At 32.4% G+C, this 13,346-nt stretch overlaps 1 protein-coding gene across 1 annotated transcript in view; it reads right to left on the bottom strand.

Moving 5' to 3' along the window:
- Window positions 1-3,032: 3,032 nt before the first annotated feature.
- LOC129959344 (uncharacterized) overlaps window positions 3,033-13,346 on the bottom strand; it is a 40,757-nt gene continuing 30,443 nt past the window's right edge. The window contains exons 9-10 of the mRNA XM_056072163.1: window positions 5,117-5,215; window positions 3,033-3,169 (exon numbers count right to left, since the gene is read on the bottom strand). Of these exons, the coding sequence (XP_055928138.1) occupies window positions 3,033-3,169; window positions 5,117-5,215 (236 nt within the window). The remainder of the gene's footprint in view (window positions 3,170-5,116; window positions 5,216-13,346) is intronic.

The following is a 13,346-nucleotide window of genomic DNA, read 5'->3' as shown; positions in this document are numbered from 1 at the left end:
TCAACAGCACTATCAGCAGATCCACCAAATTCACACCCTTTGAGTTGATGACAGGTGTGAAGATGCGAAACAAAACGGACCTAAGAATCAAAGAAATCCTAGATCAAGAATTCTTGCACTCCATGATTCAAGAAAAAGAAAAAATTCGTGAGGAGGCCAAAGCAAATATCTTCAAAGTGCAAGAAGAGAACCGAAGGCAATATAATAAACATCGTAGAATTGCCCCACTCTATAAAATAAACGACTTGGTAGCAATTAAAAGAACACAGTTAGGAGGAGGTCTGAAGCTAAGACCTAAGTTTCTTGGACCTTACAAAGTGGTCAAGATAAAGCCACATGATCGTTACGACGTAGCAAAAGTAGGATCTCATGAAGGGCCTGAGGCAACTTCCACTTCAGCTGATCACATGAAGCCCTGGACTGATGCAGTTGCAACTTGAGATCAATACATTTCCTTTTTCATCATCACCCTTTTTTGTTTTTTTTATTTCTATCCTTTGTCTTCAATGTCCTCTCTTTTTTTTTTTCTCCTTCATTTGTGTGTTTCAGAGTTCGGAGGACCTCACATGTCGATGGCCGAGCGATGTGGTAAATTAACTCCACGAGAGGGCACTCTGAGTTCATCCGGTGATAGCCAGCAGTCGGAGGGCAGAGTTCAGAGTTCACTAGACGAGGGGAGAGAACGGACGTCCGCCGAGAAGGGTGCGACCGGAAACCGAGAAGCCGTGATACTCTGAGAAAGGGCCGAAACTGGAATTCTTGCGTTGAAGGATTCCTCTGAAAATGCCAGTGCACCACGCGTAGGTGGGAAAGATCTTTTTTTAAACAACATCAACTATCCATCTTCATGTAATATAAATTCCTTCATCATTGAATTCTCATTTGTAAAGTTCATCAGAATCATCAATTGTTAATCAAGAATAAAAAGATTAAGCTAATCCAAGTGGACTGATGCATTAAAACCCATCACACCCACATATATTATACTTAAATTTGTAGCAAATAAATTTGTCTATTTTTTGTCTTTAAATTAAACAAAATTTCTATTTGTATATGCATATATTGATGTTCAGAATAAGGAAAACCGGATGAATTTTTGGTTATTAAATTTCAGTTCGAAAGTAACGGAAATAACCAGGCTGCACATGTAAAATGCAAGTTACGAACACAATGAAAATGTTTTACCTGGAATTCAAAAGGTCTCATAGTACCCTGATAGTCAGTCTTATACTTAATGCATATTTAGTGGTTTTTATGTAAAAAAAAAAAAAAAAAATGTCTTCATTATTATATTTCTGAGACTTTAAGAATTGCAAATGTGAATTAAGAATTGTAAACAATTTCGAGATTGCTCTAAACAGTGACATTTTGCTGTTTGTAAAGTTCTTTAATTAAATTCATCGGTAATTCAATTAATTTTTCTTCGTCCCTTGAATTTCCTAATAAAATAATGTCAAGATATCGCTTACAATCCGAATGTATTTTGGTTGTTTTAATATATATATTAAACTTGTATTCACATCTGAATTGTATTTATTATTCTAATATAAACGTACATTGAGTCTTCAATACTCTGAAGGGAATAATCTTTAAATTTCTTAAACCACTCGTGCGTTGTCAGGAACTTTCATAAGCAATTATTGAGAATAAATCTTCAGTGATTGAAAATCCTGCTTCTGTCAAATTTCAAAACTTTTTTCCCCTACACTTTAATTTTCAATTCATAAAATCCATTTTTATATTAATTATTTAAAGAAAAAAAATGGATTTTTTTCGGACTCTATAGAAATACTATTCATAATGATACTCTCCTAAAAATTTTAGTACCTTTGTATATTGAATGCATTTAAATAAAATTCATAAAGGTATCATCAAAATATTGATCAAATAATTAAAATATTTACTACTTTGGATAAATTTATTTTATATCTTTAGTCCTTAAAACCACTTTTTTCCCCCCACCATTTTAGCAAAAAGAAATAATTATCTAACTGAAGCAGTGAAATCAATAAAGAATTTCATTTCCTGAATTTTTTCGGAAAAAATAAGAATGTTAACATGTTGAACAAAAAATGGTTCTGATTTTAATAAACCAGCTGGAATGATGTTTCAGAAATTTTGTAGTAAAAATATTATCCTCCGCTTCTTCGAGTTAAAAAACAATGTGGCCCTTTTATAATTCCGTAACCGCAATGACTGCTAAGATTCTTATTTTCATACTTCCGCCCATAAGAGTTGGGTGATAAGAGTTCCGCCCATAAGAGTTGAGCCCATAAGAGTAAAATGAACCGAATATATATTTTTGATGTTTTTTTATACCAGTTCAAAGTCAATGTGAAACAGAGCTACAATTTTAATAAACAAAGCACATATTAAATTTCGTGTATATATGTTGTTACATTTTTCAATCATCACTCTAACTTGTATACGGAAGTACAGAGCGACAGAGAATCAACCCCTGATAGATTTGGTTCCAAACTTGTTACAACCTACAATTTAGATGCTAAATCTGTGTACCAAATTTTATTCATCTAGTTCACACTTGTAGTTATAGTGTACCCGATTAGAGATTCCAAATCTCAAGTTCGATTTTGAACCATTTTCAAATGAACGTAAATGAAGAAAGCTTGTGTTAGTTAATGTTGCTCCTTTTCTTAGAAGATACAATGAGGAACGTTTATTCGTGTTGTTGGAAAATAAGTGATCTCAATTAAAGAGATCAGTAAAATAAAACTGTAGATGAAAACTTGTTTTACAGAAAAACATCATGAGATTATTTTATAGCTTTATATGATAAGTCATAAAAATAAGTTGCATCTTGATATAATTTTTTTTTACCACAATAATCTTTGAATTTTTATTTTTATATTGTTTAACATCATTAAATACTTTTAAGCTTTTCTTTTCATTTTTGTGTCATTACATTTTAAGATGTTTGGTTACATATGGTGCAGCATTAGATTTTGTATACAATATAATTTAGAATTTTCAATAAAAAATAACGTTAATCGAAACTGGATACACTAAATTTCTTATTCGTCGTCACTGGAAGTCCTCTCCTCACTGTCGGACTTCTCATCACTGTCGGACTTCTCATCACTGTCGGACTTCTCATCACCGGAAGGCTTCTGTCTTTCTTTACTTCCACTGTCTTCCTTTACTGCTCTTACTGAAAATAAGAGAAACAATTAGGAATTAGTAAATTCATTCGTTAATTGGCAATTTGATGAAGAACAGTGTATTTCAAATATACTAAGAACAGTTAAATTGAAACGCATGAAGTTATAAAGCTCGTATATTATATAAAACCGCTTAAAAAGTTTTTTCACATTCTCTGATCTCTACTAATAATAAAGATGAAAGTATATGTTGGCGCTATACAGATCAGTCCGTTTAACTTACATTTACTAAATTTGGCATATATGAAGGAAGCACCTTAAAGGATAGAAATACATACATTGGAGAGATTTTAGCAGCATTTTAGAATTTTAATTAATTGAAAATTGAGCAAAATTTTGACATTTTTACCCAATAACTTTCGAAAATATTAAAAAAAAATTTTTACTCTGTTCCAAAATTTTAAAAAATTTTGTTAATTTAATGATGAAATTTAATAATCGTACTAAGTATTTCTTGATTTTGGGAAATTTTAATTTTTTTTAAAATGTCCAACAACAGATTTCATTGCTGACCTGAAATTCATACGGTTTTATTTGTTTCATCAAATATTTAATCGCTTAATTTTCTCCATTGCTGAAAGCTAAAGAAGGAGAATTCTGCTTAATATTTGTGTAGTTTACAGACGGATAGAAAATGAATTTTCAATATTTGAAAATTACAAAAGAGATTAACCAAATATTAAATTACATTAATTGCATGAGACTGATCTTCATTAGAGAAGTATCATGTACACAATAAACAGAGCGTGTGTAAGACAATTAAAATAACAGGTTTTAATGTCTGACACGTTGACGGAGTCATGAACATGAAATTATGTCTAAGCGACTGAATTGGAATTAAATATAACCAATATCCCCGGCCAACCAGCTTATCGCATAAGGCGACTAGTGTACATTAAATGAGAAACCCCTGTTAAAACAAAGAATCTTATAGGCTGGAATGTAGAAAATTTCATATTTTGGAACTGACCAGATAGCATTTTCATATATTTTCTAGTAATTACCAATTGATATTGTATTATAATACTTAAATGTTTAATTTAGACTATTTCTATTGTTACCATTTTAAATAATTAAGAAAAATAGATAAAATAATTACATTATTCTCAGAATTTCAAGCTCTAAATATCAATAAAATTGATGGTGGAAATGTCATTAACCGGCAAAAAAAATGTTCTTAAGCACGGATTGTTTCCATATTCGGTGTAAACGTACGGTGAAATTTCATTAAATTAATAGCGTCAGTTGATTTTAAAAATGTTTTGAGAAGGAATAATGCAGTGTAAACGGATATTTTCACTGAAATCAATTTCAAACTCCTCAGAAAATTTCCAGGTATTCATTTTGGGTCCTTTTCAAATCTTCTACGCTCTGAATGAATTTTCGAAATTTCATATTTTGTGAGAAAAGAACAGCATGTTTATTAACCAATTCAAAAATATATTTCTTACAAGAAAAAAGTTGGGTTTTAATGTGAAACAATTTGAAAACTGAAGTTCTTTAAGTTATAACATTAAACATTGGAATTACCAAATACTGAAAGCCGGTCTTACATGTTCAATGAGAATATCGCATTCGATCTGAATGATAACAGAAAGTATACTTTTCTATAAAATAACTATAACATAAACTCAAAATATATACAATCCCATGTTTGTTTTAATATGCAACACTTATACAACATACATACAATTCCATATATATGTAAGTCCTCTGACTTATGTGTCCACTAAACAGTCTGGATACACATTTTAGTAATAATGTGGCTTAGCATTTTTTATGATTTTCCATTTAAATATAACTATCTTCTATTAAGCTAACTGTTTCACTCCATAAAACATAAAATAATGGCTAAATTAATTTAAAGTTTGAATTATTAAATTACTTTTATTAAGAGATTTCAAATCCTATTAATTGTTTAAAAAATGTCAACTCACCTAGGCGTATTCTCATGACCATACCCCTCCAACGATTAGTTGATCTTGTAGTGGATGCAGGAGGTGGATTGTTTTCTTCAGTTGTACGAGCATTACGTGCTACAAATAAGAAAAACCATTTTACAATTTTGCATCAAAGCAGTTAAAAGAAATGTGATTCTATAGGTATTTAAACTTTGATTATTGATAAAAATTCTAATGATATATACAAATTGTTTTAATTATATATTAAATGTACCTTTAACTGATCAATATTTTAAATAGTACCAAGTTAAAAATTAGTTTTTTAATTTTAAATGCCACAGAAGACAAGTTTAAAAAAGTAAAAATTAACTTACATAAAGTATTGATAGTTAGGAAAAATTACAGAATTATTTTGTTATATCGGGTGGGCAAAAAGTCCGTAAAATCATAAAACCCGTAAAATTAAGCAAAATAAAAAACAGTTTGCAGATTTAGCATCGATAAATCACGGGATTTATTTTAGGTAAGGGGAAAAAAAAATAATAATTAATTCAAAAAACCGCCGATAGGTGGTGCTGGTATGACCGACTTACAAGTGGAAGGGCATGGGGTTGAAATCTAAGTTCGGGATGAGCTTTAGTATAATGATAGTATACATTTAGAATGTTCATTCATGAAAATATAAAAACGCAATGGCCAGTCAATTTCGAGAAAATGGTCCTCAAACTTTTCGTAAAGCTTATAAATTGATAACTTGCGTCCCGTCCGGTTGATCATGATGGCGTGGTTGTAATTTTTCTGGCTGGGAATTTTTCTTTCTTCCTTTCTTTTTTTTTTCATAATTTTTAAGGAATTACACTCATGTCCATAAATTAAGGATAATTCAGAGTCACGTGGAAATAGAATTCTAAAAGACATATATCACCCATAAAATGACTACACACATCTTCAAAAATCATATGCAAATTTCAGGAAGCCACAGATGACACAGATAGTACGTCACAATGACGAGAGTGATGTATAAGGAATACAGGCAAAGAAGTAAAATTGTTCGCTAGCGCTTTATAAGCCTTTCAGTGCAATAACCGCATAGTTATGACACAAAGGACGCATTTGGAAGATTTTTTACGCGTTAGAATTATCGGCAGTCTGAAATGTGGGCTTACCCAGCGGGAAGTAGCCGAGGAACTTGGAGTCGTCCAGAATATCATCTTCAGGCTTTGGCAACGATTCCAAGATGATGGTAATGTGAGTAGATGTTACAGCACATGTCGCCCCCGAGTTACAACGCCGAATGAAGACGGGTACCGTTACTGACAAAAGAAACAGACGGAGCACAGCATCAGAAATGTCTCGTCAACTCTCTTCAGCCACTGGTACGTCAGTTTAAGGCAGACCGTGTATAGATGCTTAGGGCAGGTTGGTCTATATGCTCGTAGTCCTGTCCGATGTGTTCCACTTACTGCAACTCACTTTCGCCTGCGGTTAACCTAGAGTAGAGAGCATGAATTGTGGGCACCGCAACAGTGGACTTGTGTGATGTTTTCGGACGAGTCCAGGTTAGGCTTGCAGTCTGATTCTTGCCGGACTTTCATATGCCAGGTACCCGTTACCACCAAGAGAACATCATTGAACGACACCGTTACAGTGGTGCAGGATTGCTCGTTTGGGGAGGAATTATTTTGGGTTCCAGAACTGACCTGCATGCTCAGATTGGAACCATGACAGGCCAAAACTATCGGGACGTCATTCTGGAACCACATGTACGTTTGTTTTGGGGCGCCATGGGCGCAGAATTCGTGTTTATGGATTACAACACCCGTCTTCACCTTGCAAACATCGTAAACGAATGCCTTCGATAGGAGGATATTACCCGTATGGACTGGCCAGCATTCTCACAGAACTTGAATCCAGTAGAGCATGTGTGGGACATTCTTGGCCCACACATGCTCTTGGCCGACGAGTTGCAGCCCGTCAACCACCTCCAACTTGTCTACCGGACCTTCGGAGAGCATTGCCTGAGCGATCAGATCGATAATTTGAAACTCAGCATACCGAGACGTTGTACGGACTATATTGCATCGTCTGGGAGACATACTATGTATTAACCATCATACCAACCATGTAATATTGGTTTTTGTAAATAGTTTTGTTATTTGCTCCAGGGAGCAAAAAATCGCAATTTTTATTAATATCAAACATATAGCATCTTTTTTGCTGTTTAACTTTTCTTTAATAAATAGGCTTTACAAATAAGTCGCATTTGTTACGCTTCTGACTCTTTTTTTTCCTTGCATTATCCTTAATTTATAGACATGCGTGTAAAAATGTACAATTACTTTTAATTAAAATGTTTGTAATTTTTTTTCCAAAAATAAATATTTATTGTCGAAATACATAATAATAAAATTAAAATTTTAAAAGGAAAAAAAAATTATAAATACAGACTACATTAAAAAAATAAAATTATGTAAATTTGATTAAGGATTTTCAGATAGTTTGAATTAATATTCTACTTATTTTTATGCAAGGACAAAGGCTTATTCTTTTAATACTTAAACTGTAATTTAATATTTAAAAAGTAGTAATAAATATAATTGGTGATAATTATTAATTATAAATACTCACATCGTAAAAAAAATTATTAAATATTTCTAAAAAACTATCCTATATATATTTATTTTCGATTTTATACAAGAACCAGAATGGTAACTATAGTAAAAACATTGGAAACAAAAAACATTTCGATATCTTGCATATTTAACAAATATCAGCTGCTTCCTTCAATTTTTGATATAAATACAGATTCGTTGAGTTAGAATTGATAATTTATTATTATAAAAATCCAAGAGTTTGAAAATTGTTTGAAAACGATGCAAGCAAGTTAAACTATCTATAGCAATTAATTTTACGTTTTTAATTATTTTTCCTTTTAACTCTAAATTATAATTTAAGAATTAAAAGAATAAGCATTCATTTTTGCATAAAAATAAGTGATATATTAATTAAAACTATCTGTAAATCGTTATTTAAATTTAAATAATTTTTTTTTCTTTTAAAAAATTCATCTGTATCTATAGTTTTTCTTTTAAAATTATAATTTTATTATTGTAAATTTCGATAATAAATATTTATTTTTGGATAAAAAATTATAAACATACTAATTAAAAGTAATTGCAAATTTTTAATTGAATAAGAATTATTAAAAAAAGAAGAAAAAAATTCCAGCCAGGTTCGAATGCTGACCGTCCGCATACAAGACGGTTACCTAGACAACAACGTCATTGGGATCATCCGGATGGGAGTCAAGTTATCAGAATATAAGCTTTACCAAAAGTTTGAGGACCATTTTCTCGAAATTGACTGGCCATTGCGTTTTAATATTTTCATGAATGAACATTGTAAAGGTGTACTACCATTATACTAAATCTCATCCTGATCTCAGATTTTAACCCCGTTCCCTCCCCTTGTTAGTTGGGAACATGCAAATATGACAGACGATTATAAATACTTACGCTCTTGATCCAGAATCAGTTCTCAGTTGCATTCTATGTAGAAAAGATAAAGCTTTGTTGATGAAGCTGTTTTACCCGAACCAGGAATCAGCGACTGTTGCACTGCGTAAATTCCGACTTGTTTAAGATCGTGTAAGGTCACAATCACCGATAGACAAGGCCAGAACACTTACGTCGCAGAAAGTTCTGACGTCTCATCGAGAGGTTACACGAGTGGGCGTGAATTTGGGGACCGAGGGAAAAATTTCACTCTCATCAAGCTTACTGATAAGAAATGAACTCTCCCCTTCCCACGCCATTTTTTAGCCAGTACACCTCAATTCTCGTGTTTGAGGAGGGAGGTAGCGTGTTTTGTTGTTTGCAAGAAAATTCATTTGGAGTTCACTAAAAATAAGAAATTTAAATGCCTTTAATCTGTTGTGTTCCAAATTGTAATGGAAATTATAGAAATGTCCAAGAATCAGTGTTTTTTCATTTCCTAAAGAGAAAGAACTTTAAAAAAAATGGTTAAGTGCGATACATCGTGATGGATTTTATCTGACTCAGTAGAGTAGGGTAAGCTATGAAGATTCGAATCCGCAGTAATCGGTGTAGTTGATATTTTCTTGTGCTCTTCAAAATATGGCTATTAAATGAAAAATGATGCATAATTTCTCTTAAATGTGATGATCAAGTGTAGCTGAAACCCTGGAGTAACAGGTTTTTGAATTTTAATTCAAAATTCTTTAGCATCTTAGAAGTTTTTGACTTTCTGAAGTGTAGTTGCGGCAGAAACGCCCACTTGCCTGGGTAGCTATTTTGTTGCGTGTTTACCATTTAAGAAACTGCTATCGAACTGCAAAGATTTCTTTATGGTGAAGACTCTTATTTTGCATTTTTTTTTTTTTTTTTTTTGCCAATTTTAAATTTCAATTTATGGAAAGTGTCCATAAATGTGTTGAATATTAGTAACAACAAAATTGTTTGGAAATTTGCAGTTCTCTTTAGTGCATCTAATTAGAAAAAAAATTCTTGTTATACTTTAGACAGTTTTATATTGCTAAAAAAATTGATTGAGATTTTATTTGGACAGTTTTTTACATGCGTTTCTAATAATTCAAATTTAAAATTGGGAAAGCTTTCCAAATATTTCGTTAAAAGTTTGCTTAAGCTTTACTCTTTGTTGCTCTAGAAATTTAGACTTTGTGAAAAAAATTTAGAAAAAATGGAATCAGACAAAAACAAGATGGACAAAGAACAATATGCTGATAATAGCGGAATTCTAACTGATGATGAGAATTTATTTTACTCGCCAAAAGGAGCGGAAATGATAATCCCCGATACACCAATTCCAATTAAAGAATTAACATATAAAGACTTTAAAAAATCATCGGATTCTGATTCAGATGAGATAATTGAACTGTAAATGCAGACTAACAGCAAAATACAAATGGCCACAAAACGGAAAAAGAAAAATGTAAAAATGAAAACAGGGGAAAATCGCCCTAAAGATAGAAAGACCGTGCATTCCTCGTAAAGGCAAAGAGAAAGAAGGAAATGATATTGTTGCAAATGCTAAAAAGGCAAAGAATGTGGATGCAAGTGAAAACGAAATAATACCAGAGGAAAATAAGCAACCTTCGGGCCATTGGGAATATTGTAAACATTTGAAAGTATTATCAATAATTATAGCATTGAGGTAACGCGGCTAAAGAACTGAGAGACTTATTTTTGAATGTTTTGTCAAATTCTTCAGCAACCAAAATGAATTCAACAGATGATAATCATGGACCAACATTCGCAAATGTGGTATAAATCTAAACAGTGATGGCATAGTGGGAAAAAAATTCCATTAAAACCAGGTTTAACTTTTATTAGAAGGATCCAAGTCTCCAAAAAGCTGCTGGTGGGGGAAGAAAGGAATCAAATACAACAACAACAAAAAAAAAATAACAAACCCGAATGAAAACGATAATAAAACAACACCATTGCTAAAACCTAAAGCAAACCTGCCTACACTGGTGGTTAGACCAATTACAGAGACAATTGACTCATCGATTAAAATGAGAAAAACATTAGAAGCGAATATCCGCCCAAAGAAGATGGAAATTAAAATTATGGGTTTAAAGCCAGCAATGGGAAATGGAGTTCTGGTTCAGGGTGAAACGCCGGAAATTGTAATAAAGTTAAAAGATGCAATTAACAGTCTTACAAATTTGCAAAATGTATGCAAGGCTACTACTCCACAGATAAGAATGCCCCAAATCATTATATATGATGTGGAAAAGAGTGAGAGATTCAGGTAGGATTAGGAATTTGATTTTCTCAATCAAATCAAGCTACGCAATGACATAGTAGGGAATATGCGGGTTCTATATAGGAAAAAAGGAAGAGACAGCTCGTCTCACTGGGTTATAAGTTTGGACCCGAAAGCGTTCCGAATAATTAAAGATAGAGCAAGACTACAGTGTGGTTTCGGATCGTATAGATTTAGAGAATTTGTGGAATCTCTTAGATGTTTTAAATGTCTCAAATATGGGCATGTTCGATGTAAATGTATGCAAAAAGAAGATAGCTGCTCCAAGCGCTTGGAAATGCATAACTATAAAAATTGCACAAAGTAAAATCCAGAATGCAGAAATTGCACAGAGTATCGCAAAAAAACAAAAATTATGATTCGAACAGATCATATTGCAACATCGGAGCATTGCCCTGTATTTATCAGGGAGAAAGATAAATTAATTAAACAGACGAATTATGAATAATAAGCCTTTGAATGATAATTCTTGGCGTGTTATTCAATATAATATAGGTCGGGGTAAATATGTGACAAAGGAACTCCGAAATTTGTTTGGGGACAATACTCCATATGTTTACTTGTTACAAGAACCCTATACAATGAAAAGGAAAAATAATCGGACTTCTTCTAGGATGGAGAATAATTGCTCACCTTTACGGGAAGGAGATAATAGCAGTAAGAAACCAAGATATTTCTGTTTTGACAAGATTTACTAGCGAAAACATAGTAACAGCCAATTTATCAGTGGGAAATAGAAAAATTACTGTGGTATCGGCATACTTCTCACCTATTCACAATAAAGAAGAAATCTACAGAGAACTTGAAAATCTGTTTGAACAGTTTGGGACATTATCCATACTTATTGGATGAGATTTCAATTTTCTTAGGCGTCTGTGGGGAAATGAAATTCCCGATCATAGACCACAAGATGAAGTCGGCTCATTTATAGAATTCATTTTTAAGAAGTACCTTGTTATTTGGAATGATCCAAACTCATTGCCAACGTTTCAATCTGCACGTGGAAGAAGCTGGATTGATGTCACCGTATCAACTAAAGACCTGCATGACAGATGAATGAGCTGGAAGGCAATCCAAAGTATTCTCAGAGACCATGGCTTTTTGGATTTTCAAATTGATATGGGTGGCAAAGTTTTTTCAGTAGACAGATTTAAATTAAGCAAATGGAAAATTCGAAAAATTAGTTCTCAAGTGGCTGAAAAATATGCTAAGAGAAACAATGCAAAGGATAAAAACTAAAAAAGATTTATAAGTATGGGTTAAAGAATTTACAGAACTCATTTAAGGAATTAGCCAAAGATCAAACGGCAAAGATACAACACTGACACTGAACTGGAGAAACAACGAAAACTGACAAGAGCCTTGCGGCATAGATACCAACGATGTAAAAACACTGAAGAGAGAATGAAGAGAAGACAAATTTATATATGAAAAAATGAATCAATATACAGAGGAATGTTAAGAAAGAAAAGTATGGAATATAGAGAATGAACCCTTTTGAGCTACCTTATAAATTAGAGGCAGATAAAATGAAAAGGAAAACAGTTTTACACGGTGTCAAAAAACAGGATGGAACAAAAACCAAAAATACAAAAGAATTGAAACTACTGTGATATGCCTTTTCAAAGAGGAACAGTCCCAACAAGAAAGTAAAAAGCAGAAGAAAATGAGGAAAAGTATTGAGGAATATAAAACAAAAGAAAAAGATAAAATATTCAGAATAAACGAAATAAGAACCACGATTAACAAAGTGGCTAAGAAGAAAACACCTGGATTAGACAACATCCCAATGGAGATGATTGCTGAAATTAACAGAAAGAAACCATTTATACTTTTAGAGTTATACAACAACTGCTTAGAATTAGGTGCGTTCCCTAATCAGTGGAAGGTTGCAAAACTGATTTTAATTCCTAAAACTAATAGAGACTTAGAGGATCCTAAATCCTATAGACCAATTTCTTTGCTAACAACAGCAAGTAAAATCTTGGATAAACTGATAACTCAAAGAGTACATCACATATTAAGGGCATAAAATAGACTACATCATGATCAACATGGTTTTAGATATAACCACTGTTTTGAAACAGCCCAAAATGCACTATGGAGTAAAATAAAAGGCCCGATGAATCAAAAATTAAAAACAACAGTTATATCTTTGGATGTAGCTGGAGCATTTGATTCAGTATGGAGGAAAAGCATTTTATATGCCCTTATAAAAATGAAATGCCCGAGCAATCTTTTTGAAGTGATTAAAGATTACTTAAATGAAAGAAAATGTATTTACCAAGATGGAGAGAATAATTGGGAATTTATAATGGTTAGAGGAGTGCCACAGGGCTCATGCAGCTTTCCATTATTCTGGAACTTGGTTATGAATTCTGCATTTAAAATCAATCTTTCAGTAAACTGCTTTATACAGGCGTATGCCGATGATATGCTACTAATAATCTCGGGA

Source organism: Argiope bruennichi, chromosome X1 (assembly GCF_947563725.1).
Source record: "Argiope bruennichi chromosome X1, qqArgBrue1.1, whole genome shotgun sequence".
In the NCBI taxonomy this organism is placed as follows: Eukaryota; Metazoa; Arthropoda; class Arachnida; order Araneae; family Araneidae; genus Argiope; species Argiope bruennichi.
Note: the sequence above shows the minus strand (reverse complement) of the source record. Positions and strands in the feature narration are given on the sequence as shown.